The following is a 22,346-nucleotide window of genomic DNA, read 5'->3' on the forward strand; positions in this document are numbered from 1 at the left end:
CTGTTATTTCACTATGCACAGCAATCTGATTAGCACACACAAAAGGGGGGCAGGGTTAGGGAGGGGAGTTGCATTTACAATTTTTAAATTGTTGGATAAGGATTGAGAGATTGTAAACAGTGGGCCACTTACACAAGGGCTGAATTTGACCCACTGAGTATGCTAACGAAGGGGATTCTGCACCCTTCTGAAATTTCCTCTCTCTTATATTTTGCATCTGCCCCTGATTTTGTTTTTGCAAAGTTGGATGCTGGTTTCAAAAACAATGAAATCCTTTTAACAGAGCACATCGTTTGGAGCAGGAACACATGATAATCTAGCATCCCAATCAAGTGAATGGAATCTCTGTCCCATTCATTTCAATGGGAGTTTTGTCCTTGGGGAAAAAAGAAATCCTGTGAAATGCAGTGGCTCGCTGCCCATAGGCTCCACTTTGTGGAACTGTGCATTTCCCCCCACTCCCCCCCCGATTTTGTGGGGAGCAGAGGGGGAAAGTTAAGTGGAGAAGGGTGGGGAGTCATCTCAGCCGAAAGCAGCAAAGTCACTTTTTGGATGGCTTGAACACAAAACCAAGTCTGAATAAAACAAATCTGTTTCTCATCACACCAAAATGATTCCCCTCACACATCTCTGCCCACCAAGAGAGGTTCCACAAAGAGAGACTCACACTCCCCACAGCTTTACCAGGACTTCTGCAACTTCAAACTGTAAGCAAATAAACGGAGGTTGGGTCGTCCAAGGTGAAAGGTTATCAAATTTTGTACTGAGGAACATGTGTTTTCAGTTAGCTGCCTGGCTACAGGCGGGAAAGATTTCCTCCTTTACTCTCTAACATTTTGCTGGAGACCCCTCTGCTCTGGCCTGTGCCTCAGCTGCTGTGTCTGTTTTCTGTATGTGGAGCAGATTGTAGATAGGATGAAAGGCAGCGACAACTGTTCACTGAATGTGAATAAAGCATAGGGGAGGAAGGGAGTCATCTATAATGAGGGCTGGGATATTTCAGTGACCCAAAGGCATCAATCTAAACTAGCATACAGAGCAGAGGAGTGGTAACACTGTCAGCTGAAGAATAATCTGAGATAAGTATTTAATAGCTCTGTCTGGGCTAGAACAAGTGAGTGTCTGAAAGTTTCTTGTTGAGAGAAGAAGTCAGGAATATGAATGGGGCGAAGTAACATACTGGTTTCAAGATTTTATTGAGTGAGCATAGATTTATCAATAGAAGATTCTGAACTATTCATCATGTTGGAGGGACATGACTGAGGTGGTTAGACCCAATATGTGTCCCTTTTTTCAATTAGCTTTTTTGGTAAATGAATTTTCCCCCCAAAGTAAACGTTTCAAAGGGTCAAATCATTCCTCTCATTGGGAGAGGGAAAGGGGGCTGAGATTGGGAAGGACAGACAGGAAAATTCCATAAGGTTCAATGTGCAGAATTTCCTGTCAGGCATTGGGTAGATCCAGGGTAGCCATGAGAGGAGGAGATCCCCCATACACATTTGCTGAAACAGGGCTGTCTGCAGTAACAGCTGTTCTTAAACATAGCTCCCATGGGTCTCCTTCCCCCAGGCACAATGTCTCCTGTAGATGCAAGGTGTATTGGATACGTTTCCCTGCAGTGCTTCAATAACACACGTGGAGGGGACCCAGAGAAACATAACACTCCAAACCAGATTTTTGCACTGGGCTCTGCAGGGACAATGCAATGCAGCATGGATAGTCTTCTGCTCCATCCCCCAACCCCAGTGGAGAAGAATCAGTGTTACAGAGACGTGAGAGACCTAACTGCAAGAAGACATCCCAGTCCAATGATTTGCCCTTTTCAAATCCTCAGCAATACTAGTCTAAGAAACCTGTGTGCACAAGCATCATGAGTGCAAGGAAACAATTCAGATAGGAGACAGCTCAGCTGCAGGAACATAAGAGCTGTTATGCTGGGTCAGACCATGGTCTATCTTGACCAGAATCTCATCTCCAACAGGAGGAGTGCACAGAACAGGGAAATTATGTAGTGATACACCTGTCTTCCACTTCTAGCTTCTGGTAGTCACAGGTTTAGAGTCATCCCAAGCATGGAGTTGCAGCCCTGACCATCTTGGCTAATAGCCAAGGATGGACCTATCCTCCAGGAACTTATCCAGTACTCTTTCTAACCCTGTTATACTTTTGGCCAACACAAGATCACATGGCAATGAGCTCCACAGGTTAGCTGTGTGCTGAGTGAAAAGGTACTGCCTATTAATTTAGTCATGTGACTCCCCCAGCACTCAAGTGCAAACCCTTTTTTGGGAGATAAACCCCAAATAATACTGTCTTGCACTGTATAGAAAAATCCGTACAGTGCAAGCTCAAAAAATCCACCCTCTTCCTCAATGTGAAGAGAGGTATGCACACTTCTTGCCCCCTCAGTTAGAAATTACATAAACTGTGTTATATTACAAACAAGCAATAAGTTTATTAACTACAAAAGTGAATTTTAAGTTTTAAGATAACAGACAGAACAAAGAAGATTACTGACCAAATAAAACAAAATACGCAAACTGAGCTCAATATACTTAAGCAACAGGTTACAAAATGTAAATTCTCACCCTGAATGTTATTTTAGGCAGGTTGCAAAGTTTCTGTGGTTCAGAGTTCCAGTTATATTCCTTTTCAGACTGGACCCCTGTCTCAGTCTGGACTACCCCTGGCCTTCCCTTCAGGCGTCTTTTGCAGTCTTTCTTTTCGGGCAGACAGCCATGGAGAGGAGGAGTCCCATTTGCCTTCCTCCTCACCCCTAAATGGAATTTACATAAGGCGGGAATCCTTTTTTTTGACCCCCAGTGGAAAGTTACAAGGAGTCCAAGGTAATGTTTAGTATCAGGTGAAAAGACCCATGTCTCAGAAGGGCTGTGGCAGCCATTGCTCATAGGCTGTCTCCAGTGTCCACAGGAAGACTACGCTCGTTCACAGTCCACTGTCTCTGCTAATGGCCCATTAGCCCTGTCCGGCTTTTCCACTGTTCTACCTGAAGCACTGGTTGGGGGTGACACCTACAGTAACACATTTGAAATAAAGATACATAGTTGATATTCCTAACTTCAGATACAGAAACGATACAGGTGTACAAATTTGATAATCACATTCAGTAAATCATAACCTTTCCAATGATATCTCATATGAGCCATCTTGCATAAAGTACATCTCGGTTATGTCATATTCATATCATAAGCATATTTTCATAAGGAATATGGGCATATAAGAGTATTTTCATAAGGAATATGAAATGTAATGTCATAACACCCTCAAAGTATGTGATTTCTCTTTATAAAAGACTCTTCCCCAACCAATCATGTTTATCTATGTGTCTGATAAGTATATTTTTTACTACAGTTTCAACAATTTGCCTGGTATCAAATTTAGGCTCATTGGCCTGCAATTGCCAGGATTTCCTCTAGACCCTTTTTTACAAATCAATGTTACTTTATCTACTGTCCAGTTACCTGGTACAAGCGGCTGATTTCAGTGATATGTTACATATTATAATTAGTGGTTTGGCAATTTTGTATCTGAGTTTCTTCAGAACTCTTAGGTGACTACCATTTGGTCATGGTGATTTAGTACTGTTTAGTTGATCAATTTGTTCTAAAATATCTATTATTGACACATAACCTTTATTGTCTATTGGCCTCTGTCATAAATATAAAGGGAAGAGTAAACACCTTTAAATCCCTCCTGGCCAGAGGAAAAACCCTTTCACCTGTAAAGGGTTAAGAAGCTAGGATAACCGCACTGGCACCTGACCAAAATGACCAATGAGGAGACAAGATACTTTCAAAGCTGGAGGGGGGGAGAAACAAAGGTTCTCTCTGTCTGTGTGTTGCTTTTGCCGGGACCAGAGCAGGAATGCAGGTCAGAACTCCTGTAAAGGGCTAATAAGCAATCTAGTTAGATATGCGTTAGATTCTGTTTTGTTTAAATGGCTGATAAAATAAGTTGTGCTGAATGGCATGTATATTCCTGTTTTTGTGTCTTTTTGTAACAAGGTTTTGCATAGAGGGATTCTCTATGTTTTGAATCTGATTACCCTGTAAGGTATTTACCATCCTGATTTTACAGAGGTGATTCTTTTACTTTTTTTCTTCAATTAAAATTCTTCTTTTAAGAATCTGATTGCTTTTTCATTGTTCTTAAGATCCAAGGGTTTGGGTCGGTGTTCATCTATGCAAATTGGTGAGGATTTTTATCAAGCCTTCCCGAGGAAAGGGGGTGTAGGGTTTGGGAGGATTCTGGGGGGGAAAGACGTTTCCAAGTGGGCACTTCCCCTGTTACATATTTGTTAGACGCTTGGTGGTGGCAGCAATAAAGTCCAGGGGCAAAAGGTAAAATAGTTTGTACCTTGGGGAAGTTTTAACCTAAGCTGGTAAAAATAAGCTTGGGGGTTTTTCATGCAGGTCCCCACATCTGTACCCTAGAGTTCAGACTGGGGAAGGAACCTTGACAGCCTCACTGCCTGTTTGTCAGGCTTACTGCTTCTGAGGTACCTAAAAAAAATTTAGTGTTTGTGTTTTTAGCAAGTTGCTTCTCAAATTCTTTCTTGGCCTCCCTTATTATACATTTACATTTTACTTATCAGAGTTTGTAAATCTCCCTATTTTCCTCATTAGGTTTTGACTTCCAAATTTTAAACGATGCCTTTGTGCCTCTAATGGCCTCCATTACTCTGCTGTTTAGCCATAGTGACATTCTTTTTGAACTCTTACTGTCTTTTGTTTTTATTATTTGGAGTATACGTTTAGTCTGAGCCTCAATTATGGTATTTAAAGAAGTCTCCAGGCAGTTTGCAGAAATTTCACCCTTATGAATACTCTTTTTAATTTCTATCTAACTAGTGTCCTCATTCTTGTGTGGTTCCCTTTTTTAAAATTAAATGTTACTATGGTGGGGTATTTTTTGGTATTTCTCCCCCTACATTATGGTCCCTATTACCGAGTGGTTCAGCTATAGTTACCTCTTAGACCAGATCATGTACTACACTTATGATTAAATCTAGAATAGCCTTGCCTTTGTGGGTTCCAGAAGAAGCTGCTCCAAGAAGCAGTCATGTATGTCGTCTACAAATTTTATCTCTGCATCATGTCCTGAAGAGACAATTACACAGTCAATATAAGTATAGTTGAAATCATCCATGATTGTTGTGTTTTGTGGTTTTGTAGCCTCTCTAACCTCCCTTAGCATTTCACAATCATTGTCACCATCCTGGTAAAGTGATTGGTAATATATTTCTATTGCTCTGATCTTTTTACATAAGCATAGAATTTCTATCCATAGAGAGTCTATGGTATAGTTTGATTCATTTAAGATTTTCACCTCATTTGATTCCATGCTTTTTTTTAACATATAGTGCTACTTCTGCACTAACATGGCCTACTTTGTCATTCCTATATATTTTGTACCCTGGTAATACTGTGCCCCATTGATTATCATCATTCCACTAAGTTTTTGGGATACCTTATTATGTCAATATCCTCATTTAATGCCAGGCATTTTAGTTAGTATATAGACTTCTAGCATTTGTATGTAAGCACTTATACATTTTCTCAATATTTAGTTACTTGCCTTCATGTATTATGTTTAAGTGGGATTCTTTTACGTTTGACTGTTCTTCACTAGCTCCCACCTGTACTTTACCAACTTCTTTCCTACCCTCTATACTAGGATATAGCGTTTCCCCTTTACTAAATTCATCCCTATCAGATGCCTCTGACCAAACCATGTGCTCCTCCGCATGTCAGCCTTCCCCCAGACCTTATTTAAAAAAAAATCTCTACACCCTTTTTAGTGTTACATGCCAGTAGTTTGGGTCCATTTTGGTTAAGGTGGAGCCCATCCCTCCTGTATAGGCTCCTTCATTCCCAAAAGATTCCTCAGTTCCTAACAAACCTAAATCCCTTCTCCCTAACCATCATCTCATCCACTTATTTAGATCTGTCTTCCTGTCCCTGCATGTGAACCAGAAGCATTTCAGAGAATGCTACCACGGAGGTCCTGGACTTCTTACCTAGCAGCCTAAATCTCACCCCATGATCCCTCTCCTACCTTTCTCTAGGTCACTTGTACTTACATGTACCAAGACCACCAGCTCCTCCCCAGCACTACTTATAAGGCTACCTAGATGTTTCATGAGATCCGCAACCTTCGTACCCCACGGGCAATTGACCATGCAGTTCTCCCAGTCACCACAAACCCAACTAATAATGGGGATTCTAATAATCGAATCCCCCACTATTATTGCCTGTCTCTTCCTAATAACTGGAGTCCTGGCCTTGGAGGGATATCCACAGTGAGAGAAGATATCATGACAGCATCTGGAAGGTGGGTCCCAACTATAGGACTGTTTCCCTCTGCTGCAGCTTGATGTTCTTCTGCCATGAAACTTTCATTCTCCTTAACAGCACAGAGGTTGTTGGACAGGTGGTAGGACTGCTCTACTATGTCCCTAAAAATTTCCTCTATGTACCTCTGTCTCCCTTGGTTTCTCCAGTTCAGGCACGCTGGCCTCATTAGCCTGAACTGTCTCTGAAGGCCATGAGTTGCTTGCACTGCACTGCACGCACACGCACACAACCTGCCTATGAGGCAGGAAATCAGACATGTTGCATTCAATGCAATAAACTAGGTAGCCCCACTCTGCTGCTGGTCTTCTGCCTGCATTTTTGTACTCATGTCTTTTTTATGTAGCCTAAGTTTAGGGTTATGTTTGTTAGGTGCATTGGGCTGTTTTGTGATTTTTTTTTTCCTGTCAGTTAGTTTTCTTAGGGATGTGCTGCCTTTTTAATTATTATAATTTCCAAGCTTCCAAGGAGTTATTTTTCTTATTCTTTATCATTTATATAGCACCATCACAGGACACCATTCTTTAAAATAGGTTAAACACAGGATAAAAGCCATTCTCTCTCTGAAGACCCTCCAGTCTAGAAAGCACAGATGGCTTTGGCACAGTGAATACAGAGCAACGTGTGGCTACACTTGCCGAGGCTTAGTGGAAGGAATGGGGAAAGAGATTGTGAATTTATTAAAAATGCGTTTTAATTTAAAGTATAACAAATGCTTTAATGGTTTCTTTTTAAAGATTCCTATGTTTCAGATAAATCTGTTCCTAAAACAGGTCTCCATGTATTCTATGATGAGGAAATGTACCATAGAATTAACCCCTTGTTGTCACAGAAAATCCTTCAGAATCTCAGATTTCATTAAAAAAACATCTTTCTAGTGTTTATGGTTGTAGAAATAATCTTGAAAATGTGAACCAAGTGTAAACTGCCTACCTCTGCAAACAGCCTGAAACGATAGCTCTGAGTGGTGTGAACATCCCCCTTCACCTCAGCCAGGAATGCCATGGAATTTAGCATTTTGCTGCAGCCAAATGCTCAGCATTGTGTTTTCTACTCCCCTTCCTATGCCTCTGGCTCTCCAGCTTTTTCACAAGGGGGAGCTGACTGGATTACTATGCACGCTCCCCAGACTATTTCATGGAGCTTGGCAGAGCAAGGCTGGGAAGCCAGAGCTGGTCTCCAGCTTGTAGTGAGGGAGACAGAAGTGCAAGTTGGTGAGCTAGGCAGCCCAGAGAACAGTGCAGGAGTTGAGGTCTAGAAAGTGGCTCCAGGCCCCCTGGAAAGTGTAACAAAAAGCCCATCCTTGAAAATGATCAATGATTTACGTCCATTAGTATTTCCAAACTATATGCCATTGCTGTGTGCATTAATGTCAGGGCTGGAGGATGGGAAAGAAGGGTATTTAATGGTGACAAAATAAATTAATGTTGCCACAGAATTTAGGGGTTGCTGCTGTGGAACTTGGCCCATTGTGCTGAGGACTACATGGGGTCCTGTTCTACACAACACTTTATATGATCCAGTGGTTAGCGCATAGGACTGAAAGCCAGGAACTCAGGGCTCCCAACTGGGACTCATACACTGACTTTCTGGTGGGGCTTCAGCAAAGTTACTTAGCTTCTCTACCCCAGTTTCCCTATTTCTAACTGAGGGTAAAAACACCTACTGAAGTGACCAGAGAAGCTAGCGAGGAGCAGCTAATGGGAGTGTAACCCTTCTGCCAGGCCAAGTTGATAGCAGCAAGGGCCGGGTTCAGTACACAGTGCTCTCATCAAAGCAAATGCAAAACTGGCTCAAGTCCCCACCCAGTGACCTGGGAAAATCTTACACACCCCTGGGCGCCTCAAAGAGGCAATACTTCCCCTCTCGCAAGCACAGAGTCTCGGTGTAGCAAAGAATCTTTAATAACATGAGGTAAACGACATCAGCATTAAATTGGGGAAACACCACAACTAGTGTTCATTAACCAAACCATGAGCAAAGACCCACCCCAGCAAATTGGGCCACATCCTTTCCCTCGGGTGCTTGAGTCTCAGAACCCAAACGTCTCTTGAGTCCAGCAATCCACAAATCACCCAAAGTCCAAAAAGTCCAGCCCCAGAGTTCAAAAGTTCATCTGCATAGTGTTACTCCCCAGTCTGGCTAAAATGTGCCTGTGTGTGGTGGAAAGAGGTAAGGGGCACCTTACGTGTCCTCAAGCTGACTGCCCCACAGGGCTCCGCTCTGCTCCGCCGTCTCACAAATGGCTCCGCTCTGCACAGCTCGCCATCTCACGAACAGCTCCGCTCTGCACAGCTCGCCTCACCGTCTCACGAACGCTCTGCCAGCCTATCCATGAACAGCACCACTGCACTCTAGATCTTCCAGCTCCCCACTACTTGACACAGTGCTCAGTGATTTCAGCTCATAGTAGTGGGAGACTTAGTGCTGGTGCACCATAAGGCCAAAGTGAATTCAGCACAGTACCTGTAGCAAGACTCTTAATAGACCCAAAATTAGCTCTGACATTCCACAGTGGAGAAAGACAGAGGTGCAATTAGTGTTCCAGGCCCTCACAAAGGGGCCCACGCCACTAGGTACTAATACCTGTCTCAAACCTCTCTCAATTCACAGAGTTTTGGAACCCATGTCCCTTGCCTTGCGAGTGCTACTTAGTTGATGGTGAGTCCCTCCATCATAACAAAAGGCCAAGTACAGTTCCAAGCACAGTTCCCATAATCAGGGTAATAACAATTTATTCTTCCCGCCCCAATAACAGAGACACTGGGGATCCCACAACAGCCAAAGTGACCATTTGGGCAGTTATGGCCTCATTCTCGGCGGGGTGGGTGTGCCTATGCAAATGAGATCAGCCCCTGAAGTTCTTTTCCACAACTTGCCACACCTCACCACCAGATGTCAGAGTGGAGCTCATCCTGACACTGCTTTCAGGAGTTTTGCAAGGGAATTTAGACAGGGTGTGTGAGAGAGGGCTAGATACATACTTTAAACTGAAAGCCAAAAATACCCCCTGATAAAAAACAAAACCTCAACAAAGGAACTAACTTCAGGAGTAAAAAAAGAATGCCAGCAGAAGTCCAGCACAAGTGGGGGCTATCCAGTTTATTGCACCCAATGCAGCATGTATTATTACCAGCCCCCCTATGGGCAGATGGCATATGTGTGCATTCAGTGCAAGGAGCTCCTGGCCCCCAGAGACCATGTATAGGCTTTGGAGATCAGAGTGGCTGAACTGGAGGAGCTAAGGGAGACAGAGAGATACATAGATGAGACTTTCCAGGACACAATAGAACGGTCCCACAGCCTCTGTGCTGTTGAGGAGGATGAAAGTCTCAGGGAAGGAGAACATCCAACTGGAGCAGAGGGAAACGATCCCATAGTTAGGACCCTCCTTCCAGATGATGTTGTGGTATCTTCTCACACTGAGGATACCTCTCCGGGAGAGGGAACTCCAGTTATTAGGAAAAGACAGGCATTAGTAATGGGCGATTCAATCATTAGAAACATAGATTTGCGATGACCGGGAGACCCGCATGGTAACTTGCCTGCCTGGTGAGAAGATTGCAGATCTCTTGAGACATCTAGATAGACTTATGTGTAGTGCTGGGGAGGGGCTGTTGGTTGTGGTACATGTAGGTACCAATGACATGGGGAAGAATAGGAGAGAGGTACTGGAATCCAAATTTAGGCTGCTAGGTAAGAATTTGAAGTCTAGGATCTCTAGGGTAGCATTATCTGAAATACTTCCAGTTCCATGTGCAGGGCCAGGTAGACAGGCAGAACTGCAGTCTCTCAATGTGTGGATGAGACAAAGGTGTAGGGAGGAGGGGTTTAGATTAGGAACTAGGGAATTTTTTGGGAAAAGAGGAGCCTATACAGGAAGGATGGGCTCCACCTAAACCAAAATGGAACCAGATTTCTGGAACTTAAAATTAAAAAGGTCATAGAGCAGTTTTTAAACTAAGGGCTGGGTGCAGAGGAGCACATGGTTTGGACAGACACATCCCTTAGGGAGGATCTACTAATGGAGATTCTCTATGTCCTAGTAAGGAGGAGAGGATGGAAGATGATAAAATACAAGTAGGATCTGATGAGAGAGAGAGTCAAATGAAAAAAAGTCCCATTCAATTACATCATGTAATGACAGACAGCTAAAAAGTGACAAGTTTTTAACAGGCTTATATACCAGTGCTAGAAGTCTAAATAATAAAATGGGTGAACTAGAGTGCCTTGTATTAAACGAGGATATTGATAGAATAGCCATAACAGAAACTTGGTGGAATGAAGATAATCAATGGGACACAGCAATACCAGGGTATAAAATTCATTGGAAGGAAAGAACAGGTTGTGCTGGTGGGGGAGTGGCACTATATGTGAAAGAAAGTGTAGAATGAAATGAAGTAAAAATCTTAAATGAACCAAACTGTACCATAGAATTGCTATAGATCAGAGGTGGGCAAACTATGGCCCGCAGGGGACCGTCCTGCCGGCCCCTGAGCTCCTAGGAAGGCTCACCCCCAGCCGGGCCCCCGCTGTCCCCCCTCCCACGCAGCCATGCTGCCGAGTGAGCAGCGTGGCTTGCGCCCTCCCACCTCCCAGGCTTTCCAACAAGCCTGTCCTGCTGCTCTGAGCGGCATGGTAAGGGGGCGGGGGGCAGGAGGTCCCAGGGGGCAGTCAGGGAACAGGGGGTGGTCGGATGGGGTGGAGGTTCGGGGAGGGGGGCAGTCAGGAGACAGGGAATAGGGAGGGTTGGATAGGGGGTGGGGTCCTGGGGGGGCAGTTAGGGACGGGGGTCTCAGGAGGGGGCGGTCAGGGGACAAGAAGTGGGGAGGGGTGAATGGGGCAAGGGTCCTGGGGGGCTGTCGGGGGCAGGGGTGTGGATACGGGTCAGGGAACAAGGAGTAGGGGGGTTCAATGGCGGTGAGGTCAAAGGGGGTGGTTAGAGGCGTGGGGTCCTGGGGGGGTGTCAGGGGACAAGGAGCAGGGGGGTTGGACGCGTTGGGGGTTCTGAGGGGAGCAGTCAGGGGGTGGGAAGCGGGAGGGGGCAGGGGCCAGGCTGTTTGGGAAGGCACAGCCTTCCCTACCTAGTCCTCCATACTGTTTTGCAACCCCAGTGTGGCCCTTGGGCCAAAAAAGCTTGCCCACCCCTGCTATAGATAGTACTTCCATGCTTTAATAATAAGAATATAGCAGTTGGGATATATTACCAACCAGCTGACCAGGATGGTGATAGTGACTGTGAAATGCTCAGGGAGATTAGAAAAAAGAACAGGAGGACTTGTGGCACCTTAGAGACTAACATTTATTTGAGCATAAGTTTTCCTGAGCTGCAGCTCACTTCATCGGAGGCTATTAAAATAAAAAACTCAATAATAATGGGGGATTTCAACTATCCCCATATTGATTGGGTACATGTCACCTCAGGACGGGATGCAAAGATAAAGTTACTTGACACCTTAAATGACTGCTTTTTGGAGCAGCTGGTCCTGGAACCCACCAGAGGAGAGGCAATTCTTGATTTAGTTCTAAGTAGAGCAGAGGATCTGGTCCAAAAGGTGAATATAGCTGGACGCCTTGGTAATAGTGACTATAATATAATTAAATTTAACATCCCTGTGGAAGGGAAAACACCATAACAGCCCAACATGTAGTATTTCATTTCACAAAGGAGAACTACACAAAAATGAGGAGGTTAGTGAAACGGAAATTAAAAGGTACAGTGCCAAAAGTGAAATTCCTGCAAGCTGCATGGAAACGTTTTAAAGACACTTAAATGTATACCCCACTTTACATGTACACCCCAAATTAAAAAACAGTAAGAGAACTAAAGAAGTGCCACCGTGGCTAATACCAACAAAGTAAAAGAAGCAGTCAGAAGCAAAAAGGAATCCTTTCAAAAAGTAGACGTTAAATCCTAGTGAGAAAAATAGAAAGGAGCATAAACTCTGGCAAATGAAGTGTAAAAATATAATTAGGAAGGCCAAAAAAGAATTTGAAGAACAGCTAACCTAAGACTCAAAAAGTAATAGCAAAATTTTTTTAAGTACCTCAGAAGCAGGAAGCCTGCTAAACAACCAGTGAGGCCACTGGATGATTGAGATGCTAAAGGAGCACTCAAGGATGATAAGGCCATTGCAGAGAAATAAAATGAGTTCCTTTGCATCAGTCTTCACAGCTGAGGATGTGAAAGAGATTCCCTAACCTGAGCCATTGTTTTTAGGTGACAAATCTGAGGAACTGTCCCAGATTTGAGGTGTCATTAGAGGAAATTCTGGAACAAATTGATAAACTAAACAATAATAAGTCACCAGGACCAGATAGTATTAACCAAAGAGTTCTGAAGGAACTCAAATGTGAAATTACAGAATTACTAACTGTAGTCTGTAATCTATCATTTAAATTAGTTTCTGTACCAAATGACTAGAGGATAGCTAATGTAATGCCAATTTTTAAAAAGGGCTCCAGAGGTAATCCTGGCAATTACAGGCCGGTAAGCTTGACTTCAATACTGGACAAACTGGTTGAAACTATAGTAAAGGACAAAATTGTCAGATACATAGATTAACATAATTTGTTGGGAAAGTGTCAACATGTTTTTTGCAAAGGGAAAACATGCCTCACCAATCTGCTAGAATTCTTTAAGGGGGGTCAACAAGGGGTACTTAGATTTTCAGAAAGCCTTTGACAGGGTCCCTCACCAAAGGCTCTTAAGCAAAGTAAGCTGTCATGGGATAAGAGGGAAGGTCCTTTCATGGATTGGTAACTGGTTAGAAGATAGGAAACAAAGGTTAGGTATAAATGGTCAGTTTTCAGAATGGAGAGAGGTAAATAGTGATGTCCCCCAGGGGTCTGTACTGGTACCAGTCCTATTTAACATATTCATAAATGACCTGGAAAAAGGGGTAAAACAGTGAGGTGGAAAATTTGCAGATGATACAAAACTATTCAAGATAGTTAAGTCCCAGGCAGACTGCGAAGAGCTACAAAAGGATCTCTCAAAACTGGGTGACTGGGCAACAAAATGGCAGATGAAATTCAATGTTGATAAATGCAAAGTAATGCACATGAGAAAACATAATCCCAACTATACATATAATACAATGGTATCTAAATTAGTTGTTACCACTCAAGAAAGAGATCTTGGAGTTATTGTGGATAGTTCTCTCAAAACATCCACTCAGTGTGCAGCGGGAGTCAAAAAGGCTAATGGAATGTTGGGAAACATTAAGAAAGGGATAGATAATAAGACAGAAAATATCATACTGCCTCTATATAAATCCATCATAGGCCCACATCTTGAATACTGCGTGCAGACGTGGTTGCCCCATCTCAAAAAAAGATATATTGGAATTGGAAAAGGTCAGAAAAGGGAAACAAAATTATTAGGGGTATGGAACAGCTGCCATATGAGAACAGATTAATAAGACTTGGACTTTTCAGCTTGGAAAAGAAACAACTAAGGGGGGATATGATTGAGGTCTATAAAATCATAACGGGAGTGGAGAAAGTAAATAAGGAAGTGTTATTTACGCCTTCTCATAACACAAGAACTAGGTGTCACTAAATGAAATTAATATACAACAGGTTTAAAACAAACAAAAGGAAGTATTTCTTCATGCAATGTAGCGTCAACCTGTGGAATGCTTTGCTAGAGGATGTTATGAAGGTCAAGACTATAACAGGGTTCAAAAAAGAACTAGATAAATTCATGGAGGGATAGGTCCAACAATGGCTATTAGCCAGAATGGGCAGGGATGGTGTCTCTAGCCTCTGCTTGCCTGCGACAGGGAACGAGCGATATGGAATGGATCACTTGATGATTACCCGTTCATTCCCTCTGGGGCACCAGGCGTTGGCCACTGTCAGAAGACAGGATACTGGGCTAGATGGACCTTTAGTCTGACTCAGTATGGCCATTCTTATGTTCTTACCTCTACAGATGTAATGAGGATTAGTTAAAGTTTGTACATTGATTTAACTACAGAAAGTATGTATTATTAACCAATTTTGTAAGTTTCACAATTACAATGCTTATAGTGTCCCATCAACTCCTTAAACCTCATGTATATTATATGGGCCCAATTTTCCCAAATAGCCACCTAAATGATAGGTGATATTGAACTTCCATGCACGGGCCCTTACCTGTACAAACAGGTAACTGTGCACCTATTATCTGCTCACAAGCAACTGAGAGATTTGTGTGTGAAATCCAGGTGATTACAGGGCTGTGTATAGTTGAAGCCATATTTTTACAAGCTCTCTTTGTCTGAAGTTTCTTCAAACAGTTTGGCTTCAAATTATTTGTGTCCATTCTATGCTCAGAAGAAAGTGCAGTATCTATGCAAGAACAAATCCAACAAGAAAGAGGCCACTGACATTTTTAAAGGGCAAATCGAAAACAATCAACACTCAACAAAATGCTCCCATGTAGGCAGAGGAATACTTTAGGATACTATAATGAAGCTAACAAGTACTGTAATGTTTTACTGTAAATTAACACAAGATAATCTCTTCACATATTTAAGTGATGCACTTCAAATTAATTAATACATATTTAATATAAGTCTTCTTGAACAGCTGTTATTCACATCTAGAGTTTCTACACATAACACTGGCTGCTTTGTTCTGCTGCAAAGTTATTCATGCTCTGCAGTACTCTGAGAACTTGTGTAAAATTGAACATTCTTCCCAAAAGACACAGCCTTCCTGATAACTTAATATTTTTACATTAAATATTCAAGCATTTTCTACATAAAAAGGTCAAATTCTATTTACAGCATCTGTGTGCAACAGACAAGCAGATGCTTAATGATGCTAGACAAATACTTTCAGCAGAAAGAATGATAAAGAGTTGGCGATCAATCACCCTCTTGGGCTTTAAAATCAGCTTTTCTTTGACATGGGTCCCTACATCCTGCAGTTACATTTTCATATAATAATTTAGGGCCAAATTATGGCCTTGGTCCTCTTTTACACTGAGGTAGCAATCATTGAGTGGAGGTGCTCTGTCTGACACATTCAGTGCATATTCGGAGTATTGCACAAAATCGCTAGAAGGTCTCTCTCTTATAAGGTTACGGTGTACCTGATGTTATTTCATTTTAGACCTTATAGACATTGCCAAAACGTGCAGATTTCTTGGTTCCGAAGAATAGCTATTACAGAAACAGGACATGTTGTGTTCCTCACTTAGATCACAGCAATGGTATTAAACACATTGAGCCTGATTCTCCTCTCACTTAACCCCCCTTTTTAGAATCTTGTTACTCCACTGATGTCATTAGAGTTACTCTTAACTAACATGGTATAAGTGAGTAGAAAATCAGGCCAAGTAATTTTATTTTTCTTTGTTTCTAGTAACACTACAGTAACACATTAGATTTTCACCTTCACAGTAATTAATGTGACTTTTAGCAACTGTAATCAGTGTCTTTAAAAACTATCATTGCTGCACAGTCATTATCAATGTATTTGTTGCACTTTCCAATTGACTGCTTTAAAACCTTTCCAACACTAGATTGATTATTAGCTGGTGCTCTTTGTTCACATGCTAGTCTTTCTAGTTTCATCATTTTCTTAACAATGAATTTCAAAGTTGGTGATAATTCCACTAGAAAACATGTGACACTACAAGAAGAACTTCATCTACTATGCAATCAGGTATGGAAATATATGCAAGTTCAGAATTGCTTGAAACCTCCCCATAAACACACAGGTGGGAAAAAAAACATTATTAATTTTAAAACATGGAAATCAGTTGTTTTTACTGAATTCTAAACACATTGCTTTTTAATTTTATACAGCATATGGCTTTGTAAACAGGACAAGTACTATATAATATGGGTCTCATAATTTAGTATTAAGGACTTAAAGAATACACAAAGTGAACATCCTGGCTAGCATATAAATTAATATGTTACAATATGTAGAGTTTCAGAGTAGCAGCCGTGTTAGTCTATATTCGCAAAAAGAAAAGGAGTACTTGTGGAACCTTGATGCATCTGATAAAATGAGCTGTAGCTCACGAAAGCTTATGCTCAAATAAATTGGTTAGTCTCTGAGGTGCCACAAGTACTCCTTTTCTTTTTGCGAATATGTAGAGTGTAAATAGATGAAAAATAATTTAACATATGAAGGACCCCATGCTTCCCAATACTTCTGCACACAGCCCGTGTATGCAGACTCTGCTTGGGGGCTGGGGATGTATGAAAAGGGAAGAGTAACGTCTTTAGGACATTATCTACTCTTCCCTGCTGATGTTCTGTAGTTCTGGAGGGAACACACCAACCAGACCCACCAAATTGCAGGGGAAGGAGTGCAAGTTACTGCAGACACAGACATTTGTAACACATCACTTCCGAAGATTTGAAACTCTGTGTGTGTATGACACACATGCTTCTGAAGCATCTGTGCTTTCTACAGGCCACACAGCAAGTCAAAGGACTCAACAGCCTTTGGTGGAACCATGGGACAGACAGGTAAGTCCAGGGAGAAGGAACCATGGGAGAAGGCTTATGTTGAGTTTCATGCTGTGTTTTTTGGAATTACCTTTATCTTTACAAAACAAAACCTCTGGGAGATTATCTTTTTGCTCTACAATAAGTGTGCCATTTTATTTGGAGATGGGTGGGTCTCCACCAGCTTACAAAGGGTTTACACTTATCCTTTGATATACATAACATAATCTACATTAGCATCAATGGAAGCTACGCACAGATGTCAAGAGAGAGATTCCAAAGGACAGATTTCACTCACAGTCTCAAAGAATGAAAACACACATACATTCTATCAAAAATGAAAGAGTAAAATCTCAAAATATAATCAGAAATTGTCATTTTTATTTACATTTGACTGTTTTTCACATGATAGTTCATGAAGTAAATACATTTCCAACCCAACAAATCTGCAAAATACATTATAAATATATAATAAATAAATACTATCGTGCAAAATTTCTTCTTTCACTTCGGTGCTCAGATAAAAACACCTCTCTGAAATGTATCCATGTAGAACATGTCTGGGTCCACATCATTCTCACTAAAACATCACACAGATTTTCACATTATGAACCCAAAATAACAAAAAAGATTTTTTAAAGATCTTTTAGTACTTCTATCATTCTCTGATTTTACATAAGCACACAATGACTTCTAGACCTTTTTTTGGCTAAGGAAAATCATTTTTTATTCATGATAATTTATTAGTTTTAAGAGATGGCTGAATCTATCCACTATTGTTTTCTGTGTTGAAGAATTCTTTGTGAAAAATGAAAATCTGTGTTTACCCCTCAGTACAACAAGAAAGGCTTCCATCACAATTACCCCTGTGTGTATCAGGAAGGATCTTGGCAGTCTGCAACATCACTAATACTAATCCTGAGAAGTGCAGAGCTGAATTAGCTGGTCTGGAAACAGCATTAAATCTTCATTTCAAATACTTTTACTAAAATATTTTGTCAAAATTCCTAAAAAATGTCAAGCAGCTCTATTTAAAATAATTTAAATATTTACACTTACTCTTCATTAAGTACTGAAAGTGAATCCATTTCCCAATTTTTTTCAAAATTTTGGTTGTGGTACAGCATTTCCAAGTCAGCCTGATGCTGTAATGGCAGTAGACCGTACCATCTACAACTGGCTGAAACCTCAGGAAGTACTAATGGCTTCAGACAGATGAGGTCCTGGGGAGGATATTGGGACCTCCAATTGGGAAATGCCATCAACAGGGAGAAGAGTTATTAAATCATGATTTAAGCAACAGCAACCACAAACCAGAGAGAAGGCAATAGGAAACCACCCCGTGTATCTTCTCCCATGAGACCAATCATGGCAGAACAAAGGCAACATGATCCATGTGTGGCACTGGATGGTGAGATACCTCCCACGTCAAAAGGCTCATCAAATTATCCTGGGGAGGAGGTTCTGGCCATCAAGAGTACCAGTTGCAGTTACGATGGTGCTGTACCAAATCCTTTGGGAAGTACAGTACCTGATGTTTGCACCAAGGAAAAGAATAACTTGAACCTTCATAAAAGAATGATCAGAACAGGAACATGGATTGTGAGGCGTATGTATGAAGGGAACTTTGCCATTTACAAAGATGTAAGATAGATATACATGAAATCTAAGCTGTGATGGAATGGTAGAAGTCACTTCATGATGATGGATGGGTATGTGGTATACACTCAGGTTCTGAGAAAGTGAGAAAAAAGGGGTTGCATTTATTTTATTCAAGGAGACACCAAAGTGTGTGCTTGGATATAATACAATCAGCAATACAACCATTACAATTTGCCTTCAAGCAAAGTCAGTTAAAAGGTTGATCATAGAGGTTTAAGCCTCTATGCAGCTGACGAGCGAACAATTTATGGCATTCTATGAATGATTTGAAGAGACACTTATTAAAACACCAAGTGAAGACATCACCCTTGTAATTGGAGATCTGAACACAAAAGTTGGAGTTGTAAGCTCTCAAAGAAATAAAGGGAAACAGTGGTCTGGGTTTACAATATGAGAGGAAGATGTTTAGTCGAAGTCTGTACTGTAATCATCTGATCATTACAAACAATATCTTCACCCAACATCCTATATGTTTACATATATGGAGGTCACCTGATGATGTGACAAAGAACCAGTTCAACTATGTAATGATACAGGGACGCTGGAGATAAAGCGTCCAATGGACAAAGACTTCCCTGAGTGCAGACTGTGGGTCAGACCATCAACTGTTACCCTCAAACATAAAATTAAAACGTAAAAAGATAGGACGTTTGTCAGGTCCGCTGCGTCTGCACTTGTCCCAAATCAACTAAAACTACATGACTTCCGTAAAGAACAGGTGTGAGTCACTATCATATGTGAAAGAGAAGAAAAAACCTGAATGACTTTTGGAATAAAATGAAAACTATCATGCTTGAAGCCACTAAAGCACACATTCCAAAAAGTGAGTGTCAGACCGCACCATAATTAACAGAGAAGGTTAAGGTTGGAGACTGAAGAATGCAGGAGAGAAAATACGCTGTAAGGAACTGAGCAGACAGATAGAAAGGCAGACTAGAGGAGATAAGAGCAAATACATTAGAGCAAAATGTGAGGAACTCGAGAATTAAAATAATAAAACAAAAGGTATGTTCACAGTGGTCAGACATTTTAGTAAAAAGTTTTCCCTGCAACCAAGCATAATAAAAGATCATGACAGTAGTGTTTTTACTGAAGGTGGTGATTTCAAACACAGAGAGATTACTGTGCCAACCTCTATGCCTCATCAGAGCCACTTACAATACAGGATGACAGAAAAGAGAGTACACAGCCTGAGCCATCAATCCTGAGTGAGGAAGTGGTGCGTGCTTTTATGAAAATGAAGCTTGGGAAAGCACCAGGGGTAGATAATGTGCCTGCAGAATTGTTAAAAGTGATTGGTGATGGTGATATTGATCTCATGTGGAAAATTTGCAACAATGCATGAATGACTAGAAATTGACTGGATGATTGGACAAAGGGAATTTTTCTGCTCTTACCAAAGAAAGGAAATATAACAGCACAGTGACTATTGTACCATCTCCTTGATATAGCATGCAAGTAAAGTGTTCCTCTGTATAATTCAGGACAGCACGAAGCAAATGACAGAAGCAGAACTACCATCACCACAAGCTGATTTTAGAGAGGGACGAGGCACATACAATCAAATTGCAAATATTCAGCAATCCATTGATTAGGCGTTTCTCTGACTACTCCAAAACATTTGATATCATCCATCATGACAGTCTCTGGAGGATACTGGCTGACATGGGGATTCCAAAGCATCTAATTGAATTTGTGACAAGTCTCCATCATCAACAGATCATGGTGCAAACAGCAGTAAGTTTTCCATTGGTACATGGAGACAGAATGCTCCTTTGCCTCCCAAGTCTTTTTAATATGTATGCAGAATTTCTTGTGAGACAAGCCCTGAAGGTTTTGATAAAGTGAAAGGAACTAGGATTTCCATTGGTGAACACCTCTTACTGACCTCGGATATGCTTTTTGTTGCAACCATCAATGGAATTCAACAAATGTTGGTGTCTGTTAAAAACAGTTAATGAGAAATATGTACTACTGAAAGGGGCAAAAATGAAAATGCATGTATCTTGACACTATCACTAACGTCAGGATGCAAGTGGACAACAAGATTAATGGTCAAGCTGTAGAGGAAGTAGATTGATTTAATTACCTGGGATCATTCATAGTCCAATCAAGGAGGCTAGTCTAAAGAAATCGGAAGAAGACTAGGGATGGCTTGTTCAGTCGTGGCCTCCCTTATAAAAGTGTAGAAAAACTGTGGCCTCTCGAAACATACAAAGGTTTAACTGGTGAAAAGTATAATTTTTTTCCATAGCGACTTATGGAAGTGAATCTTAGGGAACTAATGTGGATGACTAGAAGAAAACTGAAGCCTTTGAATGGGGTGCTGGCATATACTTTTATGTTCGAAATATTATTGGAGAAAAGAGGACTCTGCTCTCAGAAATCAACAGGCACAAACTTATGTAGTTTGCTCACATCAGCCATAGAGATGGAAATAATCTTGAGACAGTCATCACGGAAGGAGTTCATGATGGGTCATCATAGCAAAGGACCAACAAAGAGATAAATAGATGGGGTGCCACTTAAAACTGGGAGGGGCAGCTGCTGAGTGTCTGAAGTTAGTGATGGATCAAGACTTCCAAAAATTCTGCTACGACGTCACTAGTATTCAGACATGAATAAATGGACTTTACTAACTTACAGCATTTTTATTGTATTTTTTTGACAAATAGAGTTTGAATGAAAAAAAATCTTGCACTTTTATAGTAACTTTTATTAGATGAAATTGCTTTACAAAATCTCATTATGTCCTACAACATTTTTTAAAATAGGTATTATTATCCCCATTTTACAGATGGAGAAACTGAGGCACACAGCGGCTAACTGACCTGCCCAATTTACAGTACTGGTGGCTGAAATCTTAGGGTGTCCTATTGTATTCCACATGTAAAACAAAACTCAGCTAATTCTTAAGCTGCACAAATTCTTTACCTGTCATAAAGAATATATTCCTGAAAACGTCTAAGAGATAATTTAGTACTGGAACATGGAGTAGAGAGCGGCAGAAATGTGCCTTCGACAAATGAAACTGAGAACACCCATTTTCTTTAAAATGCCACCTGATTTACTGGCTAGCCACAGAGAAGATTTTTTCTCCTCATTTAATATTGTATTAACCAATTCCCATGCAACTCCCATGAATGCTAATAGAGGTTGCTTGTGCATGGTACTGTATATCCTGTTGGATTTGTATGGTAACCCCACAGAAGTTGTGCTATGACCAAATCTTATTCTACACAAACACAATACTATATGATGATAAATTCATTCTCTCAGTTTACCTATATGATCCATAAATTTCTTTACTCTGTCAGGATCAACACTATTTGCCCAATAACCTTTTTTCTTGAAATATGAACCAATTATTAAAGCATTTGCATCCAAGTAGTTCCTTGCATTCTCCAGCGTCACTCCAGACCCAATCAGCACTGGAATCTTCACAGCATGTTCAACTTCTAAGATGAAGAAAGCCACGTATGTAAATCCAACAATAGGATTAAGCCCACTCTAGAATCATTCTCCCTTCTCCCACCCTTAAAATTATAGGGACACAAAATTAATCAGCCTTGACTTATCCAATTTCCAACTGATACTTTGCTAAAAAATGATACTGACTGTCAGCAACACCTGGTCTTGGTTTCTCTGGTAAAGAATTACGTGGCTTGTCTGTAGAAACCACTTGTAATGACTGCTAACAAAAGAAGAGCAGCTCTGTGTAAGCTTTTGAGCTTGTCTCTCTCACCAACTGAGAATAAATAAAAGCTATTACCTCACCCACCTTGTCTCTCTAATATTCTGGGACCAACATGGCTACAACAATGCTGCATTTGTTTTGTAAACCACTATTCAA

At 41.1% G+C, this 22,346-nt stretch overlaps 1 protein-coding gene across 5 annotated transcripts in view; it reads right to left on the bottom strand.

The window, feature by feature from the left end:
* LOC140896266 (uncharacterized protein F13E9.13, mitochondrial-like) overlaps window positions 1-22,346 on the bottom strand; it is a 79,999-nt gene that overhangs the window by 20,262 nt on the left and 37,391 nt on the right. For 3 of the 5 annotated variants that reach the window (XM_073307780.1, XM_073307781.1, XM_073307776.1), the window contains one exon: window positions 17,193-21,951. The exons of 1 other annotated variant lie outside the window; for it this stretch is intronic. In XM_073307780.1, the coding sequence (XP_073163881.1) occupies window positions 21,761-21,951 (191 nt within the window). In that variant the 3' untranslated portion in view covers window positions 17,193-21,760. Of the gene's footprint in view, window positions 1-2,517; window positions 3,033-17,192; window positions 21,952-22,346 lie in introns of those variants that run through there. One more of the 5 variants, XM_073307779.1, reaches the window with a different exon arrangement.

Source organism: Lepidochelys kempii, chromosome 12 (assembly GCF_965140265.1).
Source record: "Lepidochelys kempii isolate rLepKem1 chromosome 12, rLepKem1.hap2, whole genome shotgun sequence".
Classification (NCBI taxonomy): Eukaryota; Metazoa; Chordata; order Testudines; family Cheloniidae; genus Lepidochelys; species Lepidochelys kempii.